General features: G+C 42.7%; 1 protein-coding gene across 1 annotated transcript in view; it reads left to right on the forward strand.

The window, feature by feature from the left end:
- The window catches only part of DYNC1LI1 (dynein cytoplasmic 1 light intermediate chain 1), a 55,715-nt gene that overhangs the window by 20,133 nt on the left and 9,870 nt on the right, over nt 1–25,712 (forward strand). The window contains exons 4-8 of the mRNA XM_084620916.1: nt 3,154–3,384; nt 13,220–13,389; nt 17,296–17,389; nt 19,637–19,772; nt 20,270–20,381. Of these exons, the coding sequence (XP_084477042.1) occupies nt 3,154–3,384; nt 13,220–13,389; nt 17,296–17,389; nt 19,637–19,772; nt 20,270–20,381 (743 nt within the window). The remainder of the gene's footprint in view (nt 1–3,153; nt 3,385–13,219; nt 13,390–17,295; nt 17,390–19,636; nt 19,773–20,269; nt 20,382–25,712) is intronic.

Raw genomic sequence — 25,712 nt, forward strand, 5'->3', positions numbered from 1 at the left:
TTGAGGAATAAGTCAAAGGTGGCAGAAAGGCAGCTGGGATTGTGGGCAGGGATTCATCTAAGTTAAAGTAGAGCTGTTTTAGCTAGAAAGATAGCATGAAGGAAGAGAAATTCATAATGGATAAAGTCAGACTGGTCATGGGACTTCCTCCAGAGGTGCTCTGCATAGCAAGAACAGGTTTCAGAGTAACAGCCGTGTTAGTCTGTATTCGCAAAAAGAAAAGGAGTACTTGTGGCACCTTAGAGACTAACCAATTTATTTGAGCATGAGCTTTCGTGAGCTACAGCTCACTTATCGGATGCATACCGTGGAAACTGCAGCAGACTTTATATATACAAAGAGAATATGAAACAATACCTCCTCCCACCCCACTGTCCTGCTGGTAATAGCTTATCTAAAGTGTTCATCAGGTTGGGCCATTTCCAGCAAATGGCCCAACCTGATGATCACTTTAGATAAGCTATTACCAGCAGGACAGTGGGGTGGGAGGAGGTATTGTTTCACATTCTCTGTGTATATATAAAGTCTGCTGCAGTTTCCACGGTATGCATCCGATGAAGTGAGCTGTAGCTCACGAAAGCTCATGCTCCAATAAATTGGTTAGTCTCTAAGGTGCCACAAGTACTCCTTTTCTTATAGCAAGAACAGGAGCAGAGGAAGCAAATGTTGGGGGTGATCCAGAGGGGTTGGCAGGGCAGACCTTGCAATAGGAGAGGGACGCAAAAGTTAAGGGTGGGAAGCATGGAGAAAATAAACAACCATATTGACGGAAAAAAGGGAAGGGGGCACTGGGAGCAGATGGAAAAGTCATTAACACTGATGGAATGGAGGTCATGGGTAGTGACAGATTGATGGACAGTGCTGAAAAAGGGTAGGAGATTAGATCAGAGAGGAGGAATTTGGTAACAGATAATAGAAAGCAGTCCTTGGTGTAGACAGTCCAGTGAAATGTCATTTTGATGAGATTGAGTAACAGCCGTGTTAGTCTGTATTCGCAAAAAGAAAAGGAGTACTTGTGGCACCTTAGAGACTAACCAATTTATTTGAGCATAAGCTTTCGATGCATCCGATGAAGTGAGCTGTAGCTCACGAAAGCTTATGCTCAAATAAATTGGTTAGTCTCTAAGGTGCCACAAGTACTCCTTTTCATTTTGATGAGTGGCAGCATTGAACCAGGGCTGCAGTTTGAATGAAGAGTTGAGATCAAGGAAATGTGCAGTTAAAGGGTTGGATTGGGTCATCAACATGGAAGCTGAAGTTATGGAGGATGAGTGTGGAAGATGGTGAGGAGAGGAGATAGAGATCCAAGAGTCAAAATCAGTGGGAGAGGCTGATGGGTGGACTGTAGATCAGGGGTGTTCAACCTTTTTTTTTTTTTCCCTCTGAGGCCCCTCTCGACATGCTATAAAAACTCCAGGGCCCAGTGTGGGTAGGGGAGCCTCAGGACAGGGCACTGGGCATAGGTGTAGTTTGACTTCTATTTGGGAGCGGGCCACACAATCATTTTACAAGGATGAACATGGGGGTGCTGGGTGTTCCCCCGAGGTACAGAGCATTAGTCAGAGATTACTGTGATCCTTCTAGATAAGAGAAAAGATGGAGGAGGATGGGTGTGAGATTAAGAATGGTGGTATGACAGGGGTGGTGGAGAATGGTTACGTAAGGTGGAGTGGGTGGGGGTGAAGAGAGGGCCAGGATTTGCGTAAATGTCACCAGAGGGGACAAGGTTGCGGATGTGGGACTTAAGTTTTTGCTGGTGGGAGGAGTGGGAAGCTCAAGGTAGAGAGGATAAAAGTAGGCAGAAGTGGTGGGGAACTGTAAAGGGATAAGGGGAACTACAAAGGTGAGATTGAGCCAGTGGGGATGAGAGGAGGAAGATGGATGAGGCACACTGCATAAGTGATGTGAAGTCTGTACTTCTGACTATGCTGTATTTACCGGTTATGTGAATAAACAATGCTCTGTATCCAGTGTTGTCAAACCAACGCTCCTGATGAGCAATAAAAACAAGATTTTTAAGGAAAACTGCCCTCAATTTACTGAACCTGATAACTGTAAATGTTCCAACACTTTTAAATGACTCACCGGAGGAAAAATGTAATTAAAAATTAATGTTTATATTAAACTTAAGAACATTAAGTATTTTTGGGAGGGGATATTTTGTATTTCTTGTAGGGGACTAGCTGTAAAGTATTTCTGTCCATTTCTCTTTTCCCCCTGCAAAAAATCAGGTTTCTGTTTCCTGTAATTCCACCTTTTGCAAGGCCTGGTACTGTTTCTGCTCTTTTGGGCACATCATGCCATGGCACACACTCTCCTTAGTACTTACGGGTATCATAGAGAAGGCTATGTCAACACTACAGCCGGAATTGACTTTCTGAGATCAATCCGCTGGTAGTCGATTTTAGCGGGTCTAGTGAAGACCCGCCAGATCAACAGCAGATCGCTCTACAGTTGACCCCGGTACTGTACCCCCGACGGGAAGAGTGAGGTAAGAACCGTCGACCCCTCAGTGGAAACTCAACCTAAGGTACATCGACTCCAGCTACACTATTCACATAGCTGGAGTTGCATAGCGTAGGTTGACTTACCATGGTAGCGTAGACATAGCTGAATAGAGAGAAGCAGACACATTACAGGGAGCCATATTGGATTGTGGCCGCTCAAAGCGGGGATGTAAAAGTAATCCTTCAGCCCTGATCTAGCTCAACTCTTAAGGGAAAGCTGATAGTTTTGAGCACTGACGGCCTAAATATTCTCTTACTGTAATACTTGCTTTACACTAATACTCTGAAGACTAACATTTTAAAGTACTTGCAGATGTAAAATGTTACAGAAATTGCCAAGTATTATGTTGAGGTAATGTGCTTTCACTTTCAGGAACTTGCTCTGGGGAAGTTAGTGTCACTTTAAGGGTCTCTTTTTTAAAGAAACCAATTTGTTGGCTGATAAATTGCAGACCTAGAGTATGCAAAGATGGTGCATGTTCCTTGGGTTTTACGTACTGTCTCATGGAGACAAGGAGCTAAGAAATCTGATATTAGTAAAAACTGTCAACACAATTCTAATATACTAACTCTGATCCAATAGACTACATTTTAAAAGGATAACTTACAGATTTTAGTTTCTTGTATTTTCTACTTTTTATTACAGATCAAACAAGGTGTAATGTGTGGATTTTGGATGGTGACCTGTATCATAAAGGTCTCCTTAAGTTTGCAATGGAGGCTAACTCTCTAAAGGACACTCTGGTTATGCTGGTCGTAGACATGTCTAGGCCTTGGACTGCACTGGATTCCTTACAAAAGTGGGCAAGTGTTGTAAGAGAGCATATTGACAAATTAAAAATTCCTCCTGAAGAAATGAAAGAAATGGAACAAAAGTGTGAGTATTTTAAAAAATAGAAACTGTTGAAATTAAATATACTTAATGCTTTTTTGAGCTATTTAACTTATGATGTAGACTGTTTTTATTCTTTGGAAACTCAGCAAAGTAACTATCTTGAGTTAGGTTATCTAAATTGTTCTATTAAAGTACCTTCAATGCACGAGTAGTATTTCTCTGTTTAGAAAAACTTTGAATTAGCATAAAAGTTGTAACTTCTAAAAGCCTTGATCTTCAAAGTTTTTTCTTGTGGTTCTGTTCAGACTGCAGAGCTAGGTAGATATCAGGCATTGGGGTTAAAAGGCAGCACACAGGCACTGTTTCCGCCTTCATCGCTTAGGTAATATTAATTGTATTTGCTCAAAGACCTTGTCTGCACTAGAGAATTTTGAACCAATGATGTCTCTGTTCAGGCTTTCATGATGTAGTAAAAATGCCTGAGCCCTGTCTACATTAACTTTTGCACCATTGATAGCACTAGTGCTGGTGAGCATCAGCTGCTAAGTCAGTTAGATGTTGCAACACCAAGTGGAGCAGTGCCTAAAAACATTTAAAAATCTGGGCCTAAGTGACACACTCACAGTGGTACAGGAAGTCTGTGGCAGAGCAGAGATTTGAACCCAAATCTCCCAATCCTAGGCGAGGGCCCTAACAGCTAGATCATCCTTTTTAGGTAGAACTGTGCTTTGCTAAAGTGTACAGTACTGCAATAGTTGACACAGTTCTGGAATTGAAACCTTAAGTTAAATGTTAAGATGGACTACTCGTTTATATATTTGGTTAAATATCTATAGAGACTTCGTATAAGGATGGATTATCATTGTGAGTCGCATTCAATCATTCCTTCAAGGATTTTCTTAAAGAACTGGCTTAGTGGCTCTGATTTTTATAGGGGAGCCCAAAACCAGCTCCAGGATCTGGTCTTATTCTTTGGGTTGGAAGCATTATGGAGGCAATGTTCTCTACCTCAAGTAAAATAATGCTGGAGTCTTTTCCTCTGATTACCTAATAGTGTCCCTTACTGGGTGAATGTCACTGAAAGGCTATAAAGTGTTCCATCTGAAAAATAAATTTTGCCTGATGTCTTTAGTGCTTTGCTCTTTATTGAGCACATCTGGTTCTTGTGTTTGCTTGATTGCCTTTTTAGTATGTAGCCTTTCGGTTGCCTTCAAAACTACTATTTACTACTTATTTAGCTCGTTAGTTACATTGAGTCACTATCTTCAGGATAGGGCTGCTTGTTCTAACTGAGCTAGGAAGTTGCAATAAATTAGGGAAAATAGTATTTACACATCAAAACCACCATTTAAAGATTATAATTGATGTCCAGGTATGGCCTAACTAGTTCTTCTCAGATCATCTGGGTTTTTGTATTAAGTGATGTATCACTTTACATTCAGAAAAAGAAATGAAGTATACAAGTTAGGGAAATAATTAGATTTTCATTTAACGGGGGAAAAGACGCTGTCAACATTGCATTTAAAAACTTTGATCTTTAGATTTTCCTGACTTGTGTACTTGATTTCTCAATTTCAGTGGCATTAGTTTTTGTGTTTGATTTTGTTTTTTAATGTTTTAAGAAAAGGACAATGTTGGAGCAGCCTTTAACTAGGGCAACATGTTCTAAATCATTATAAGGTAAGGATGCCATAAAATACTAGTTAAAAAATAATTCCTAAAGTTCATGTGCTCAGTGGTTATTTTAGCACTCCATAGTCTTAAAAATATTGAACTAATTTTCTTAGGTTATTTTTTCTTCCTCATTGTCTTTGTTTTTTAGTCCTCAAACGTAGACAACTGAAGCTGGAAATGTGAGTTACAAAGGTAAAACATATGAGGAAAGCATTTACCCTACTTTCCTGTTCAGATGGATGAACTAGTTGTACTTATGTTCTCTTTTTTAAAAAAATAAATAATCTTTAAATTGAATAAGACCATGGATAATTTCATTTCCAGAAGTGTCTGAGAATTATGAGCAATTGAAAATGTAGAGCAGTGGTCCCCCAACTTTTGAGGATTGCAGCCCCTCTGCCCCTGTCTGTGCCCCCCCAGAGCCAAGGCCAGGAGTGGGGCCATGGCTCCGTGGGGGGTGGGAAGGACAGCAGTAAGGGGGCCACAGCTGGAGGTGGGGATGGGGATGGGGCTGAGGCTGGGAACAGGAACAGGGACAGGAACGAGCTGCGGCCAAGGGCCAAGGCTGGGGGCGGGAGCAGAGCCGCGGCTGGGGGCGGGAGCAGAGCCGCGGCTGGGGGCGGGAGCAGAGCCGCGGCTGGGCTGTGGTGGGGGCCAGCAGCTGGATGCTGTGCTGCTCTGGCCCCAGGCTGGGAAGAGAGCTGTGGCCAGGGGCCAAGGCTGGGGGTGGCGCTGGGAACTGAGCTGCAGCTGGGCCATGGTGGGGGTTGGCAGCAGGGCCCATAGCCAGGTGCAGAGCCCCACCAAGGCTGGGGATGGGTCAAGTGTGGAGCTGGGGCCACGGCGAGGCTGGGTGGCACTCCCTGCCTGCCCCCAAAGGGGGCCCGCCACACTGTCCTGAATGTTCCTCCATGCCCCCCAGGGGGCACACCCGACAGTTTGGGGACCTCTGTTGTAGAGGAAACTTGAACACGTATATTTAAAAATGGATTCTTGTCAGCAGACATTGTTATCCCTATGTTAGTGGATCCCATACTTTTATTATAGTAAGAGTAATAGTGACTGCTTTAGTTAAATGCTTCCATTCTCCAACTATTTTCAGTCACTTCCTGGAACTTGCATCTACGGACCTAAAATTTCATGTTTTTTATTTAAGGTGAATGTGTGTTGGTTTTTTTTTTTTTTTTTTTTTTAAATAAATGAAACTGCTCAACCATTTCTTAGTGCGGGGAAGGGGGCACATAGGGAAGGCTTTCCTACTGTATTAAAAATGTGGAGTAGGAACTCTAGCTGCATAGCAAAAAGTGAACTATAGGATATGCTTAGGTTAGTCTATGGCCAGGGCTTATTAGAAGTCCTACCCTCCATCCATGCAAAAGTGTTGAGAGAGGGCTCTTGTGGCCCTCCTAAGGTTCTGCTAGAGGAACAGGAAATGAGCTCTTCTTCTGCAGACATTGGTTCCATTGCTGAACATTCTAAGGGTACATCTACACTGGGATAAAAGACCCGCGGCTTGCCCAGGTTGGCTGACTCAGGCTTGTGGGGCTTAAAAATTGCCATGTAGACATTTGTGCTTGGGCTGGTGCCTGGACTCTGGGACCTTCCACTCCCCCACGGGATCCCACAGTTGGGCTCCAGCCTGAGCCCGAACAGCTACACATCAGTTTTTCAGTCCTGGAACTGCCCGCAAGCCCCAGTCAGCTGACCTAGGCCAGCTGTAGGTGTTTAATTGCTGTACAGGTGTAGCTTAAGTGTGTCTCTTCTCTGCAGAGCTAACTTGAGTGATTAGCACCTGGGTCAGCTTAACTCAGGTGTGAGCAACAACACTGCAAAGCCATATTCAAATTACTCTCCTCACTGGTGCTGCATTCATGTATGTGTATCGCTCGGACTTCTAGGGGCCATCCCATTGTGCTGCAGTAAGTTGAACTGCACTCATTCTTTCCCTGGGAGAACTTGTCTGTAACTTTTGGGGTCACAGAGGGAATTGTGGGCAGGTATTTGAGGACTGTCAGCACTTGAGTTGCATCCTCATTGGAAGGTGGGTGGGTTATCAGCCCAAGTGAAAACTTCACTTGTATTTTAGACTATATTTTCAGATGAGCCAGCTAACCTAGGCTGAAAGAACCACTATGCTTGAATGAGAGGATTTTATATAGACAGGAGGATGGTTTGGGGCAAGACTTGAGTAGGAGTCTGAGTTTGCATGAAGATATACTCTAAGAACTTCACAGCAGAGCAGCTTTCTTTCAGGCTCTCAAAAGCCACAGGAGAGAGTAGGAGAAAAGCTAGCTCATCTTGGAGATGAGGCTTGGGAGGCCAAAGAGTTCTTGAAATGGTTTCACATAGAAAAAATGTTACATGCTGGGCTCAAAGTACAATGATGTAAAGCTCCAGCAAGTTCCTGTTTAAAAAAAATAATATTCTGCTTGGGTCATAGTGCTTTTCCAAGCAAATCCTGGGTTGTTTCAGTGACACCCATGACCCCTTCCATAAGATCTGGCCTGTCTAGAGTCACCATAGTTCAGACCTGCTAAGGAATGTAGGGCTGCAGATGAGCAAGGCTCCATCTAGCAGGTCTATAGCTGGAGCAGGAGCCTTATGGAGCTCTCAAGCTCTTCCGGAGGAGGGACTTTACTCTGGTGGTCTTAAGAAGTGTGAAAGTAGGTTCTCCACAGCACCTGTGTTTGCAGGAGAGGTTCTCCCTCCTGTGAACATGAAAAGTATGTGGGACAAGGCATTTTGGTAGTGTCCACCTAAATATCTCCAAATCATGGAATTGGGGATTGGGAAGAATCTAGGGAAATCAGTTTTAAAAAAAAAAAAGTTTGCATGGCAAGTAAGGAATTGAGTAAGCTTTTACTATGCAGCCTTCATTATGTCCCTTTGAGCATATTTATTATTGTAGCTTTTAATTACCTGATCATACATAATTTTTCAAGCTGAGTCATTTGTTGTGTGCATGTACTTTACTATATACCTTACAGTCCATGAAACTCATTTACATGAAAAACACACTATAATCAATACTTATGATATACAATAAATGAATCATAAAAATGTAGAGCTGGAAAGGACCTCAATAAACTATCTAGCCAACCCACCCCCATACTGAGAAAGAACCAAGTATACCTAGGTCATCCCTGACAGGTTTGTCTAACCTTTTCTTAAAAACCTTTAAAGACAGGGATTCCACAACATCCCTTGGGAGCCTATTCCAATATTTAACCCTTCTTATAGTTTTTTCCTAGTATCGAACCTAAATCTCCTTTGCTGCAGATTAAGCCAATTGCTACTTGTCCTACCTTCTGTTCTCCATGTCCACTGTTGATCACTGTCCTCTTTGCAATGAATCATGCTAGATATGCCGTGTAAGGTGTCAGTGAAAATGCTATGATTTTCCAAGTATGATCATTTTGTTTCTATGTTTTGTACCACCTTTGTGTTGTGAGTTATAGACATGTAGGGTATATCTGTATTTCCAGACTTGTGCAGTGTTTCTGGGTGACAACCCCGGACAGACTGGCATCAGCACTGCCGAGCCTCTTCACTGGCCTGTCAAGGGTCATCAGCTGTACAATGAGCCCATGAAAAGAACCAAGGGGATACACCTATTGAGTCAGCAAGACATGCAGGGGTATGCCTGTGTACTGAGAACTCCAGGGCTTTTCCATGCCATGTGCTGTGAAGCTTGTGTTTGGGACACAGGAAGTACAAGCCACAAGGCAAAGGGAATAGAAAGGGCAGCTGCATCATCTTCATTTTCTCTTCAATCCCTCTTCCTACCTCTGGAGCAACTTCTCTGCAAACTGAAGCCTTGAACAAAGGACTGAATGACCCATCCAAGCTGTGGATGTGTTCCAGATGGACTTTCAAGCCAGGAACTCACCAATACTGTGAAGAACCCGATATATAGATTTCTGAATGTATCTGACCTTTCCTTCTTTCCTTTAGTTTAGAGGCTAAAGGATTGGCTGGCAGCCTGGTATTTTGGGTAAGATCCAAGCCGTTTTTTTAAGGTCAGGCTTGACAAAGCCCTGGCTGGGATGATTTAATTGGGGATTGGTCCTGCTTTGAGCAGGGGGTTGGACTAGATGACCTCCTGAGGTCCCTTCCAACCCTGAGATTCTATGATTCTATAACAGCGCTGAACATATCTGAAGACTGTTATCAGGTTTCTTAAGACTAGTTTTTTGACCTTTTCTCATAAATCAGATTTTCTAAATCCTTTATCATTTTTGTTGCCCTCCTCTGGACTCTCCACTTTGTCCATCTCTTTCCTAAAGAGCGGTGCACAAAGTTGCACACGGTACTCTAAATGAGGCTTCACCAGTGCCAAGTAGAGTGGAACAGTTGCCTCCTATGTCTGTCTTAAGACACTCTTGTTAATACATCGCAAAAAAAGTTTAGTATCATTCTGTAACTGAATCACATTTTGTTTTTTGACTCTTATTCAATTTGTGATCCATTGTTACCCCCAGATCCATTTAAGTGGTACTAGTGCCTAGCCAGTTATTCCCCATTTTGTATTTGTGCATTTGATATTTTTTTCCTAAGTGAAGCACTTTGCATTTGTCTTTATTGAATTTCATCTTATTGATTCAGGACCATTTCTCCAATTTGTCAGTCATTTTGAATTCTATCCTCCAAAGTGCTTTCAACCCCTCCCAGCTTGTTGTCATCTGCAAATTTTATAAACCTACTCTCTACTCCGTAAACCTACTCTCTACTCCATTAACAAAAGTATTGAATAGTACCAGACAGACCCAGGTGGGACCCCACTAGATGCATTCCCCACACCCTCCGCCCAGTTTGACAGCAAACAATTGGTAATTACTTTGAGTATGGTCTTTCAATTGGTAGTACTCCCACCTTGTAGTAATTTCATCTAGACAACATTTCCCTAGTTTGCCTATGAGAGTGTCATGTTGGGATTATGTCAAAAGCGATACCAAAATCAAGATATATCGCATCTGCTGCTTACCCCCATCCACTACACCTGTAACCCTGTCAAAGAAGGAGATTAGGGTGCTTTGGCATGTTTGGCTCTTGACAAATCCATGCTGGCTGTTCCTTATAACATTATTCTCTAGGTGATTACAAACTGATTGTTTAATAATTTATTCCAGTATCTTTCCAGGTATTGTGAAGCTAGGCTGATTGGTCTATAATTTGGTAGATTCTTTTTGTTCTCCTTTTTAATGTACTACGTTTGCCCTTCTTCAGTCTTCTGGGACCTCACCTGTCCTCCATGAGTTCTCAGTGATAATAGCTATTGGTTCTGAGATTGCTTTAGCTAGTTAGTTCCTTAAGTACCCAAGAGTGAATTTCATCAGGGCCTACTGAGTTGGATACATCTAACTTACCTAAATATTCTTTAACATCTTCTTACTGTATTCTGGCTTGTGTTCCTGCCTACTTGTTAATATTGTATTAAGCATCTGGTCACAGTTAACCTTTTTAGTGAAGACTGAAATCAAATAGGGATTTAACACCTCAGCCTTCTTGATACTATCCATAATTAGCTCTCCTTCTCTGCTAAATAGTGGACCCACACTTTCCTTCATCTTTTGTTTGGTCCTAATATGCACCTCTACCCCAATATAACATGGTCCTCGGAAGCCAAAAAATCTTTCCGCATTATAGGTGAAAACGCGTTACATTGAACTTATTTTGGCCTCAAGCATTTCCGTTATTAATACAGTATTTGACACACAAGTTTTATTCTTGGTGTTTTTTTAGAAATGGTGCATCTGATGATGTCATTCACATCAAGCCCAGGGTCGGGGCTCTCAGCCGCACGCCCCTGCCGGGGTCGGGGCTTGCGACCCCCCACATAACCGGGTCACGACCCTCAGTTTGAGAACCAATATTATAGACAAGACAGAAAACCATTTTTGCTTCACCGTGTTATATCCGAATTTGTTATATTGGATCGCGTTATATCGAGGCAGAGGTGTATTATAGTACATTATCTATCTTGTTGCCTTTTATGTCCCTTGATAGGTGTAACTTATTTTGTGCCTTTGCCTTTCTGATTTTGTCCCTATGTGCTTCCGCTATTCTATTTTATTCATCCTCTATAATTTGTTCATGTTCCTATTTTTTGTAAGATTCCCTTTCGATTTTCAGGTTGTTAAAGAGCTCCTGGTGGAATCAAATTGATCTTTTACTATTCTTCCTATTTTTCCTTCTCATTGGGACAGTTTGCTGTTGTGATTTTAATATCTCATTGAGAAACCGCCAGCTCTCCTGAAGTCCTTTTTCCCCCTTGATATGCTTCCCATGGGACCCTACCTACCAGTTCTCTGAGTTTGTTAAAGTTCAGTTTTTTTAAGTCCATTTTCCTTAGTCCGTTGCTCTGACCCTGTTTTCTTAGAATCATGAAATCATCATTTCATGATCATTTTCATTTAAATTCCCTTCTAACTTCAGATTCAGCCAATGCTTCCCTGTTAGTCAGAATCAAGTCTAAAATGGGTTCCCCCTCGTTACTTCCTCCACCTTCTGAAATAGGAAGTTGACTCCAATGTATTCCCAGAACTCATAGGAGATTATTTTGCCATATTACTGTACCAACAGGTACCTGGGTAGATAAAATGCCCCATTACTATCCAGGTCTTGTGTTTTGGGTATGTGCTCTTTGTTCTAGAAATGCCTCATCCGTGTCTTCCTCCTGATTTGGTAGTCTATACCCCTACCATGATGTTGCCCCTAGGTTTTTCCCTTTTGTCTTCACCCAGAGAATTTTAATGTAATTGAATAACATAAGAGAATAGTGGTCAAAGGGTATGACTAACATAAGCTAATAGTTGTGAATTATAATGTCCTGCTGTACCAGCAAATTTTTATGAAATTAATCTCATAATTAACCATCTCACTGTCTGAAATGCAGCTAAAGCAGGCGCTGTGGCTGTTGTGAAAATGTGTTTACAAAATTAGTAAAATACATAACTTTAAGAAAAGAATATGCATATGTACAAAACTGAAAAAAGTTTGAATGTCGAAGGTTGTAGAAAATATGGTGTTTTTGAGGAATAAAATGTGGTTGTTATTAGACTATTGCATGCGTGCAGGAGGGTAGAGCTGAGGGTACAACCTTATGGTGTTATCACTTACTAACTTTGGAATGCCTAGTCATGCCGCCTTAAGCTTTTCTTAATGTTTTAAGTGAAATTTATACTGCTAAAATTCAATCTCTACACACAATTCTTATCTTTTTATCTACCACTATTCTGCCTGTTCTAGTCGTTGTTCTCTGTACCACAGTGAACTTTACAAAAAGAAGTTTCAATAGTAGAGTTTAGTAGAAGTTCTTTGTACTTTGTTAATCCATACAGTTTGTAATTCACCCAAATAATATGGTCTGGTTTAGGCTTTCAGATATAATAGAAAAATTCTGTAGTGACACTCCTTCCTACTATAGTGTTAAAATATTCAGGATATAGTGTTAAACACTACAGTGGCTAAAATAAAATGAAATTACTTTGTGGTCTGTCAGGTGAAGGGGTTTGTTCACTTTACCAACTCACAATAGATAGTTGTTCTATCGGTAGTGAAAGTAGTGACGTATTACTGTCTTACTGTGGAATATTCCCTTGTATTTTTGTTGCTTTTTACTGTGCATTTGTAAAGAGATGTAAAAATTTGGATGACCATTCCTAATTTTAGTTTCACTGGCATAACACAACAGCTAGGCAACTTGTCTACTGTGAATACTGCTGCTTCTGCTAATCATAATTCTCAGTATTGCCATCCACCCTCATCTGCTTATATCCACTCTGTTTCATGATATACTTTAGTCCCTGCCTCAAAGAGCAGAACTTACATATTCATAGGGTGTGTAGTGCCTATTGCAGTGGAAAACTGAGACCTCTCCGCACTTCCACAGTAGAATCTAAACAATAGTTGGATTTATAGTGTCCTGTGTATTGACTGTGTTCTTATAATGCTTTAGTAAACTTAATCTCTTGCTGTATGCTTCTTTCCAGTCATGGATGTATCAGATACTGGACTTACTAGTATTCTTCTGCACTGCTCAGGCCAATCGTTATTGGCAGCATTTCATGCATTTTTGTTGAGCTTTTTAAACATGAACAAACACTTACTATATAGTGTACAGTAAGTGGATTTTGGCAATGGGAATAATTATTGTTGAAATAAGTGGCTGCCATTATAGATAAATATTTTTCTTTCATTTCAGTGGTAAGAGATTTCCAAGAATATATAGAACCAGGAGAGGATTTTCCAGCTTCTCCACAAAGAAGAAATATGTCAATACAAGAAGACAAAGATGACAGTGTGATTTTGCCGTTGGGTGCAGATACGCTAACATGTAACTTAGGCATTCCAGTAGTAGTAGTTTGTACAAAGGTTTGTTTCAGGTTTTTAGAATTGTTTTTGTATATTTTACTTTAAAAGTGTGCTTCTGGTTACGGGTGGCTGACAATATTTGGCTTTTCTAAACTGAAAAAAGCACTCTGCATTCTGAATACTTTGTTTTTTCCCTGATAAGAATTTTTTAAGAGCCACTTTTTGTGGAGCCTAGGCATTTTTCTCCCTTGAAATGAATTAACACTTTTCTGAACGTTGATGCTAGTAAACAAAGATATCTATACATGAGATGCTAGTTTTTGTATTCTTTTACTTCAGATATGTTGCAAATCAAGCATTCTAAAGTCAGGAATTTCCAAATTTTAGATTTTTCCTGAAGTCTTAGTAATTGGTTTACTTTTATGTCCTCAGGTTAGATGTGTAAGATGTAACTAAAAGCAGCTGACAGTACTTGATCATAGGCAGGTCATCAATTTATAAATTAAAAAAATACCTTGTTAACATCTCTATCATCCTAATTCTAGTGAATCTTATGAAGATTGATTTAATCAAGCAAAATGAGCATAGTATTCAAAGACAATGGTATCAAGAGCAGAAGAACCAAATTTTGCAAATAAAAAAAAACAAACGTATTCTGAGCTATATCAAAATAGTTATCCCTTGAGACTGATTCATACTCGTGGTATATCTGTTAGTCAAGCAGATTTTCACCTTTTTGTGTGAGTGAGCACACACATGAGCACGCAGACCAGGAAGTTGAATTCTCATTTAATGACTGTTTGGTTCACTTCTGCTAACAGAAACAGTTCTGTGATGTGCCTCGGCTTTCCAAAATAAATCTGACATGGCTACAGAAAATGCCACCATCACCACATCTACAGCCTGATCAGGGTTTCTTTAAAACAAATTACACAAATACAATTCCATCTTTTGGGTAGGATTTTTACATCTTGCTGAACTTGTTAAAATTGACTTGGCACATTTTCATGTACTCTGATCTCCCTCTGTAAATGGAGAGGATTGCAAAAAAACTGAGTTGAGTTCTTTGGTTAGTAGTTTAGGTGTTTCTGCATTAATATTTCATAAGAAAGAACATAAGAATGGCCATACTGGGTCAGACCAAAGGTCTATCCAGACCAGTATCCTGTCTACCGACAGTGGCCAATGCCAGGTGCCCAAGAGGGAGCGAACCTAACAGGTAATGATCGAGTGACCTCTCTCCTGCCATCCATCTCCACCCTCTGACAAACAGAGGCTAGGGACACCATTCCTTACCCATCCTGACTAATAGCCATTAATGGACTTAACCTCCATGAATTTATCCAGTTCTCTTTTTAAACCCTGTTATAGTCCTAGCCTTCACAACCTCCTCAGGCAAGGAGTTCCACAGGTTGACTGTGTGCTGTGTAAAGAAGAACTTCCTTTTATTTGTTTTAAACATACTGCCCATTAATTTCATTTGGTGGCCCCTAGTTCTTATGGGAACAAGTAAATAATTTTTCCTTATTCACTTTCTCTACACCACTCATGATTTTATATACCGCTATCATATCCCCCCTTAGTCTCCTCTTTTCCAGGCTGAAAAGTCCTAGCCTCTTTAATCTGTCCTCATATGGGACCCGTTCCAAACCCCTAATAATTTTAGTTGTCTTTTTCTGAACCTTTTCTAATGCCCGTATATCTTTTTTGAGATGAGGGGACCACATCTGTACGCAGTATTCAAGGTGTGGGCGTACCATGGATTTATATAAGAGCAATAAGATATTCTCCGTCTTATTCTCTATCCCTTTTTTATGATTCCTAACATCCCGTTTGCTTTTTTGACTGCCACTGCATGCTGCGTGGACGTCTTCAGAGAACTATCCACGATGACTCCAAGAACTTTCTCCTGATTAGTTGTAGCTAAATTAGCCCCCATCATATTGTATGTATAATTGGGGTGGTTTTTTCCAAAGTGCATTACTCTACATTTATCCACATTAAATTTCATTTGCCATTTTGTTGCCCAATCACCTAGTTTTGTGAGATCTTTTTGAAGTTCTTCACAGTCTGCTTTGGTCTTAACTATCTTGAGCAGTTTAGTATCATCTGCAAACTTTGCCACCTCTCTGTTTACCCCAGATCATTTATGAATAAGTTGAATAGGATTGGTCCTAGGATTGACCCTTGGGGAACACCACTAGTTACCCCTCTCAATTCTGAAAATTTACCATTTATTCCTACCCTTTGTTCCCTGTCTTTTAACCAGTTCTCAATCCATGAAAGGAACTTCCCTCTTATCCCATGACTACTTAATTTACGTAAGAACCTTTGAGGGACCTTGTCAAAGGCTTTCTGGAAATCTAAGTACACTATGTCCACTGGATCCCCCTTGTCCACATGTTTGTTAACCCCTTCAAAGAACTCTGGTAGATTAGTAAGACCTGATTTGCCTTTACAGAAACCATGTTGACTTTTGCCCAACAATTTGTGTTCTTCTGTGTGCCTGACAATTTTATTCTTTACTATTGTTTCAACTAATTTGCTCGGTTTTTAGGATTCTTCTGATATATCTCTTCTCCCTAACTTTCATAAGTAGTTGAGTAACTCACCTTCTTAGCAAGGTAGATTTGGGTATGGTTCTCTTGGGATCCATTTCCTTTTGGCCCTTCAATGGCCATGGGCATAAGCAAGCTGTATTTTCAGTTTGTCCTATCTCAGGGAATGAGGGAATAAGCTATTATTGTCAGTTCACCACTTGGCCAATGCTTTCATTTTTTTAGTCAAAACCTTGTTTGTTTGTTGTGGTGTGTGTGTGTGTGTGTGTGTGTGTTTTGTTTTGTTTTGGGTTTTTTTTGATTGCAGAGCTAGATAGCATTTTTGTATGTCTAGGTGTTTCGTTGGCCCTGATACTACAATAGCTAAACCCACTGCAGAGAATACCATGTTTTGATTTCAGCATAGGTGCAGTCCTCCACTGTGTGATTCTTAGAGCCCTGCAAATCTGCGGGTATCTGCTTTATATCCGTGGATCGTTTCTGTGGATAACACAGATGGGGATACAAATTTTGTATTTGTGCATGGCTCCGACAGTAAGAGCCAGGCAGGCAGCTGTGGGGAACCATGGCGCGGACCCTCCACCTGCCCTGGGCTGGGAGCTGGGGGGGGCAGGGACACGAGCTGGGGGCTGATCAGGCCCCCCGCCTAGGGCAGGTGGCATGACCCAGGCTCCCCACAGCTGCCAGCACAGCTTTTCCTGACCCGGCTCTGGCCAGGATGGGCAGCTCTCGGAGTCGCAGCCCAGCCCAGCCATTGTAAGAGCTGGGTGGGCATCTGTGGGGAGCCACGGCGGATGCTCCAGCTGCCCTCGGCAGGGAGCCCAAGCAGCTCCACAGGTCACCTCCCCCTCCCCCCAAGCCAGGCCAGCGTGGAGCCCAGCTGGGGAGCCACAGCGAACCCTCCACTTGCCTGAGGTGTGTGGGGGGAGGGCAGAGCCTGAGAGCAGGCCATGGCTGTGTCCCTGCCCGGCCAAGGGCAGGTGGAGGATCCGTGACTCTGCGCGGCCTCTGCACGGCTGTCCCCAACCCAGTTCCGGCCAGGGACAGGGGTTGCCTCTTAGAGCCGCAGCCTGGCGACGGTGTAGAGCCCTGCAAATCCACAGATGCGGATACATGTTTTTGTATCCATACAGGCCTCTAGTGAGTCTTTCACTGCAGCTGAAAAACTTGCAATTCTTGCCATTCCATAACCAGTTGTAACTCCCTGCCTTTAGTGCTGGTTTTAATGTTGCCTGCATCAGCTGTAGGTTCAAAAATGTGTTCCTTAATTTGTTCCGTTTAGGTGATTAAATGTCTTTATAGGTTTTCTTTTGTTTTTTATCTGCTAACTAGAGGAGTAACAACATTGCTATTTTTAAAAGATGCTGAACATGCAATATTGCTTGTTTGTTGTTTTTTAACTTGACAGTGTGATGCCATTAGTCTCCTGGAAAAAGAACATGACTACAGAGATGAACACTTTGACTTCATTCAGTCACATATCCGACGGTTTTGTTTACAATGTATCCTTTAAAGTTTGAAATGCATAATAATGGCATATCTGTAATCCTTATAAGATCCAAATTGTGACAAACTTATGTGGCTTGAACACAATTATTCTAGGACCTAGCCTGACTCCATCACTGAGTGACTGGTTTAACTGAACCGAGGTCCCTAGGGAAGATTCTGTTATGCTGGGCCATGTCAGGTTTAACCTTCTTTATACTGTCAAGTGTTGTGGATTATTTTTTTTTTTTTTTTTAAAAACAGGGGTATCGGGAAGAGAAGTCCAGCATACCTTCTTGTCCATGGCTTCCTAGATTTCCTTTCACTAACCCTTTCATAATCAAATGCTGAATAGTTGCCCTAAAACTGAGTTTAAGATGATCCCTGAAATAGCCTACCAACAGCAAGATAATTCTCACTTCAGTTTACATTTGAATATACTTCAAGTACACTTGATTATAAGGCATGTAATCATTTTGGCCTGACTATTGGATCAGTCTTTTGCAATACTGAATAGTTCTCCAAGACTTTTCAAATATTAAAGATGTAGGAAAAATGCATAACTCTACGTGGAAGGATAAGCTGGCTTTGCTTACCTTAGAGGCATGTGGATACAGAGCTCATGCTCAAGCTGAGCGTCAGCATTTTTCTTAAGTTCCCAACATTGTTCTAACACAAATGGGAACATTACTGTAGAATCTGAGTTACGAACTGACCAGTCAACCACATACCTCATTTGGAACCAGAAGTATGCTATCAGGCAGCAGCAGAGACCAAAAAAAAAAGGGTAAATACAGTACCATGTTAAACATAAACTAAAAAAATAAAGGGAAAGCAGCATTTTTCTTCATAGTAAAGTTTCAAAGCTGTATGAGGTCAATGTGCAGTTGTAAACTTTTAGAAGTTTACAACCATGACGTTTTTTCAGAGTTACAAACATTTCAGAGTTATGAACAACCTCAGTTTCCGAGGTGTTCGTAACTCTGAGATTCAACTGTACTATACACAATTTTACCCCTAGTCATCTAACCTTGCAAAGAGCAGGTCTAGAGGACATTTAAAATTCCAGCAGCTTGTCCGCACTATTATACCAGCATTGGAGCTGCAGTGAAGGGCAATGTTAAGAAAGGTAGTGTCGACAAGATTGTAGAGAAGTTAGCATTTGTGGACAAATTATAGTTCAAGAACTTGAGACCCCAGTCAGGATTGGCACAGTGCCTGCCCCAAGCAGTTTATAATTTAAGATCCCATCCTCCAGTTGGGATCTATGCCAGCAGACCAAATTGTAGAATTAACACCCAGTACAATACAAATGGATATAACCAAAAAGGTGGGAGGGAGGATATTAAGTGATAGCTAGTTTATGTAACTATACTCCTATGTGTATAACTTGAGGTTTTTTAAATATAGGATATAAATCTATCAAATAGGTATTAGAAATCCCACTGGATATTTTCCTGGTCATTATGAAAAAGGAAAGTTTTATGAGTTGAACTACACATACTGAAATGTGCCCTTTACCTTTTTTGGAGATAATCAGCTTCTAATATCCAAGTTTCAATTGTTTTAAGTTTGCCAGACTCTCTAAATACTTCCAACATTATTTCATGATTCTGTAGAGCACTTAGAGAGGACAAAGCACTTTAAGTGTTAAACAGTTTTCTTAATTTGTTACATAATTTAAAGACTGATATACCGCTATTTAGAGAAAGTTCATAATTAAAAACTTTAAAGACTCTGAAAGAGCAACACCATCTTAGTGTCCTATTGGTGTTGGCAGACACATCAGCTAACTGCACATCTGTGTTGGCATTATACTCACCCCGTATAGGGAAACGTATACCTTCATTTTATACGGTACAACTCTGCTCCTTCAAAAAGAATTTCTAGGAGGAATTAAGAGGACTTTGGCAATAACTGCTGGTTCGTTTAGTACTTTTGAGATAACCAACTTTGATAGTTTACCATGAATGTTGTGATAGCATTGTGGGCTTTTCTTTGGGGAGTTAGAAGAGCCTGTTGCTGCTATAAAAGCTACAACGTACAATTGACTTGCTGAGTAGAGGTATTTATTTTGCCTGGCTTTTTCAGTCTCTAAATGAGTTTATAAAATTAAGGTTAGTTTCAAATAGAAATTTTCTTTGAATAGTTCTAGCGGTTATAAAGTTTGCTTTTGGAAACAGTGAGCAGTGTTCTAAAAAGATTAGTTAACTGTTAGCTTGAGCTAATAAAACTCCTGATTTTCTTTTAACAAATGTGTTCAGATGGTGCAGCGCTTATTTACACTTCAGTAAAGGAAAATAAAAATATTGATTTAGTGTATAGATATATTGTCCAGAAATTATATGGATTTCCTTTTAATGTATCTGCTGCTGTTGTGGAAAAAGATGCAGTATTTATGTAAGTTTATCTTAATTATTAAATATTCATTCATGTATACATTTGTATCTACACAGTATAGTGTATATAAGAGATAGTAGTTCTATAAAGCTATTTCGATTTTGTTTCAACATTAACATTCACTAAATTTATGTGTTAAGTGTTACAAATTCACAGTAAGAACAGGTTTGGGTTTTTCTGGATTGCTAGTTAATGGGTTAAAACTGTTGGTGAGCACACACTGTTTTGGAGGGAGGAAGTGTCAAGCCAATTTTTAAAGTGGAATGTTCCACCAGGAGAAAATCACTTCTCCAATGTATTACACTGACCAAAATAAAAATACTTCAGATAGCTGATGCTGCTAATCACTGGCTGATGTAGAAGAAGGCAGTTATTAAAACTTTTGTTTTGGTTTTCAACAATGGTAATCTTTATCCACAGGTTGATATTGGGTATTAGGGAACAACCAAGTGAATATTTAAATTTGAAGATCAATGTCTGTATTTGTTTACCTTAAGCCCTGCAGGATGGGATAATGACAAGAAGATAGGAATACTACATGAAAACTTTCAGACACTAAAAGCAGATGACAGTTTTGAAGATATCGTAACAAAACCACCTGTCAGAAAGGTAATTTGATTTTAGTATCTTTCAAAGGAAACCTGTTTTGTTAACGTGTAGGAATATAACACACGTTGTGTCTTGGTTGCCATATTTTAGAGCATTTCTCCCTTCCCTTGGTTGGCTACCCCATGCTTATTAACCACAAATGACACATGCTTATTAACCACTTATTGTTCGTTTTCTGGTTACCTTCCTTATGTGAGTTACCCAGTTTGCTTTCTGCTTCCTCTTGAAAGCCACCAGTAACAAGCTTTCATTACTTACTGTTTGCGTTGTTATAGTTAGTTGCTGTGCAACATGGAGAGGAAGAAACAGATGGGTGTTGCTGCATATAGCACACCACTCCCCTCAGTATCTGGCTTATTTTGCTCAATCTGAGCAGGTGCTGGTTCCAACAGCAGCTTTGGAAGTGGCATAAACATCTAACTCAAACTGTTCATGATGGGTTGTATTCTTATGCCTCTACCTTCATGGAGGTGACTTGAACTGGATCTGTAGACAATCCTCTGGATGGTGGATGTGGTGAAAATGAAGGAACAGCCTTCCAGGTAGGATCTATGTCCTATGTTCAGACATAGTTAAGAAATCTGCATACACAAGGCTCAGTTTATCTTAATTCTAGCTCTCTAAAAAGAGAATGGAAGCCTGCTGTTTGCTCTTCTCAATCATCAGTGTTTCTTCTCCATTACTTAAAGGGTTTATTTATTTCATCCAACAAAGAAGTGTCTGTAGATCTTTTTCCACCCCTCTTCTCCCTATTGCCATTATTCTCTGTAGAACTTTCTTCAGAATAAAGGAAAACTGTTGATGAAAATTCAGAAATACAACCTTAAAGCCCACCTCTTAAAATGTCTAGGATTACCTGGTAAAATAGCTATTTAAAAACCCTTCTGTTCTCTTCACCAGTAGAAAAAGATACAGGGGGCAAAATCATTTAGCCATTGGGGTGTATGGAACCAAACTAAATCAGGCTGCAGTGCCCCAGGTGTCAGTTACTGACCTCATAATCTCAAACTATAAACTCAGTAGTGAGTCAGGGTGGCTGGTGTCTTCCCTTCTCCCTAAAAGTGTAATCTATAACAGCGGTCTTCTCCAAATGCTAACGTATCCCTGGCTCATTGATTTAAGATCCACATTATAGAAACACTGAAGATGTAAATAGAAAACTTCTTGATTTAGTTGCTTCTTAGTTAGCGAGACAAAGTGGGTGAGATAATATCTTTTATTGGACCAACTCCTTTTGGTGAGAGAGACAAGGTTTCGAGGTTATTCAGACCTCTTCAGGTCTAGGAAACTTACTCTGGAGGAATGTCTACATTGCAATTAAAAACCCTCGGCTGGCCCATGCTAGCTGTCTCTGGTTCTCAGGGCTTGGGCGGTTGGGCTATTTAATTTAGTGAAGACCCCTGGGCTCCAGGATCCTGCAAGATGGGAGGATCCCAGAGCTTGGGCAGCAACCTGAGCAGGAAAGTCTCCACTACAGCCCCACAGCCTGAGCCCCATAAGCCAGAGCCAGCTGGCCTGGGCCAGCTGTAAGTGTCTAGTTGCAGTGTAGACATACCAAGAGTGTCACAGCTAAATACAAGATGGAACAGATTGTTCTTCTTCGAGTGCTTGTTCATATCAGTTCCAATCAGGTGTGTGTGCGTGCGCACGCGGCAGCCAGAAGATTTTTCCTAGCAATATCCATCAAATCTGTCTGAGCGCCCCATAGTGTGGTGCCATCATGTCACTCAATACCGACCCACCACCCCCTCAGTTCCTTCTTACCACCCGTGACAGTTAGCTGGAACTTCCCCTTGCTCTTGTCGTGACAAGCGCATTTGGCAGTCTGTATATAGTTTTCATTAGTTCTGTAGTTAGTGTTAAGTAGTTAGTAGGTACTTTGCTTAGGTTTCCTTTGGAGGGGTTTCCTCTCCAGTGCTATCCAGGTGCTAGGGCATGCCGTGGTCTCCTTGCTTCAAAGTCTGTGAGGTCTGCGGCAAGTGTATGCCCAGAAGCAATCCTCAAACTTTGTGTTCGAAGGATCAAAAGGATCGCTGTAGGATCTGCAGGGGGTTTCGCCCCAGGACACTGAAGGTTAGAGATCAGTGCCTGAAGATCGTACTAATGAAAGTGGCACTCCAGCCCCAGTCCGACCCCGGATTGGCGGACCCGGCACCAAATACCTCCTCAGTATGCAGTGCCCTAGCACCGTTGGCACGGGGATCAGTGCTGAGCAAAGACAAGGACTCTTGGCACTGTCGTGGCTCACATGCCGCAGGCAGGCATTGGTCTCAATCATCAGTGCCGCAGAAGAGGGCCACTTCCCCCCAGGCTAGACCCAAGGAGCTGGCCATTGTGAGACCCGCGCTGGGCCACACTACATCAGCTTCGCTGCCAGAGACGGTCGCGTCGACTCCTGCCCCGTGGAAGGGCGGTCGAGTCCGGACACTTCTCACTGGCCGAGGCCAAGCCGACAACTTCACCTCCCGTTGACCCCGGAGATGTGTGAGGCAGCCCAGGACCAGCTCCAGCTCACAGCACCGTTCTCCCCACCTAGATGGGAGAGGTCGCCAGCACTGGTCGCTCCCCCCGGCACCATCAAGGGGAAAGCCTGCAATGATGGCCTGGCAGTCTCCATCCCCGCTGCACTGCTCCCCGGCGCCAGAACAGGGTCAGCAGCTTAGTCAGTCCCCGAGCCCTCGGTGCGGACCCTGGATGCCTCGAAATACCGCTCCTCCGTGGTCATCCTTTTCTGAGACCTCTGAGTCGGACTCGTATCGATTTCGTAGGATCACAAGTAGATGGTTCAGGTCCTCACAAGACCAGCACCATGGCCCGTACAGTGGCAGTCCCCAGCACAGTGGCCCTTTTGGACTCCCTGGGCCTTTCACCAAGGGTTGCATTCCAGGGCAGCATCGGTGGCTTTGGCCACTTTCATACCACCTCCAGTGCCGTTGGTATCAGCAGGATCGGGAGTAGCTCCATGGCTCCCTGACGCTGCCACCATCGCAACCCCTTCTTGTACCTATGTTACCAGGCTCAGACGCCGGCCTCTCCAATCGTGGCTAGCCTTGGTGTATTGGCCGGCTCGGGACAGTTTGGACAGGGTTGTAACTCTGCCTCGCCTTGTCCTCAACTCTTTCCAGTGGTGGCTCAACCCACAGGTAGTGTGTGCAGGGGTCCCCTTCACCGGTGCTCAGCCATCCCTCTCGCTAGTGATGGATGCTCCAGACTTGGGCTGGGGAGCACATCTGAGAGACTTCAGGACACAAGGCCTCTGGTCTCAGGCAGAACTCGCTCTCCGCATCAGTCGGAGTGCGTCTGGCATGCCAGACTTTCCGAGCCCACTTGACAGGGAGATGTGTATCAGTCATGACAGACAACACCATGGTGATGTTCTATATCAACAAACAGGGGTGCATGCGCCTCACACTATGGATTTTTGTGTAGCTCATTTGATACACCTGCAAGCATCGTACCTCCCAGGAGTATAGAACGAGTTCCACAGGTCTTTTCACGGCCACGAGTGGTCCTATGCCCGGACATTGCGAACTCAATCTTCCAACGCTGCGGCTTTCCCCAGATGGATCTGTTTGCCAGGCGATGCAACAGGAAGTGCTGACAGTTTTTTGCTCCTTCCTGAATCACAGAGTGGGCTGCCTCGCGAACACATGCGTTTTCCCATGGGGAGGCCAACTTGTTTACACGTTTCTGACCATCTGTCTCGTTCACAAGGTGCTCCTCAAGATATGGACGGAAGAGACTTCAGTGATATTGATAGCTCCAGCCTGGCCCCACCAGCACTGGTACACATCTCTCCTAGAAATGTCCATGGAAGCCCCAGTTACCTTGCTGCTCCTCTTGGACTTAATAACTCAGGATCACCACCATCTGCAGCCCCTGAACCTCTAGTCGTTGCACCCCACGGCATGGAAGTGCCATGACTGAACCCCACAGAGCTCTCCTGCTTAGACCCGGTTAGACAAGTCCTCCTTGGCAGTAGGAAACCCTCCACCAGGGCTACCTACTTTGCCAAGTGGAAGAGATTCTCATTCTGGTTGGCACAGCATCACTCGTCCCAGATGCTTGTCTCTCTACCACTCATACTGGACTACCTTCTCCATCTCAAGCTGCAGGGACTGTGTCATCAATAAGAGTTTACTTGTCCGCCACCTCTGCTTTCCATCCAGATTCAGAGGACTGATCAGTGTTTGCTAACCCTATGGTCAGCCATTTCCTGAAAAGTCTTGACAGGCCATGTCTGCACGTCCAGCAGCCAACCGTGACCTGAGACCTCAATCTAGTCCTTTCCGAATTGATGGGTGGTCCTCCTTTGAACCACTGGCGACGTGTTCCCTGTTCTACCTGTCTTTGCATTTCTGGTAGCGATAACCTCAGCCAGGAGGGTGTCTGAGCTCGAGGCCCTAACATCAGAGCTCCCTTACACAGTGTTCGATAAGGACAAGGTTCGGCTCAGGCCACATCCAGCTTTCCTCCTAAAGGTTGTCTCCCAGTTTCGCATCAACCAGGATGTCTTCCTCCCAGTGTTCTATCATAAGTCATACTCAAGCGGCAGAGAGCAGAGGCTTCACTCATTGGATGTCCAGAGAGCGCTAGCCTTTTACATGGAAAGAACGAAACCGTTTAGGAAGTCCATTCAACTGTTTGTGGCTGTGGCAGACAGGATGAAGGGTCTTCTGTTCTCCTCCCAGTGAATTTCCTCGTGGATCATGCCATGCAACCGTGAATGCTATAACCTGGTAGAGTTGCCTGCCCCTCCGCTCACAGCGCACTCCATTAGGGCGCAAGCTTCTTCAGCAGCATTCTTGGTGCAAGTCCTGACCCAGGAAATACGCAGAGTGGCGATGTGGTCCTCCATACGTACTTTCACCGCACATTATGTGATTACCCAGCAGGCCAGAGATGATGCGGCCTTTGGTAGAGCAGTGCTCCAGTCAGTGGACAGCTCTGACACTGCCTCCTGAATTTAGGCTTGGGAGTCCCCTGATTGGAATTGACGTGAACAAGCACTTGAAGAAAAAAGTTGTTCTTCGAGATGTGTTGTTCATGTCCATTCCAATACCCACCCACCTACCCCTCTGTTGGAGTAGCCAGCAAGAAGGAACTGAGGGGGTGGGAACTTACTAGGGCCCTATATTGAGCACAATGATGGCACCACTCCAGAGGGTGCCCAGACCGACCTGATGGATACTGCTGGGGGGGAATCTTCAGGCTGCCGTGCATGTGTGCACACACCTGATTAGACTGGACATGAACATCTCGAAGAACAAGAGTTACAAGAAGGTGAGTAACTGTTTGTTTTGGGGGTTTTTTAGCATGAGTAATTATCAG

This window comes from Lepidochelys olivacea (genome assembly GCF_965140295.1).
Source record: "Lepidochelys olivacea isolate rLepOli2 genome assembly, chromosome: 2".
Classification (NCBI taxonomy): domain Eukaryota; kingdom Metazoa; phylum Chordata; order Testudines; family Cheloniidae; genus Lepidochelys; species Lepidochelys olivacea.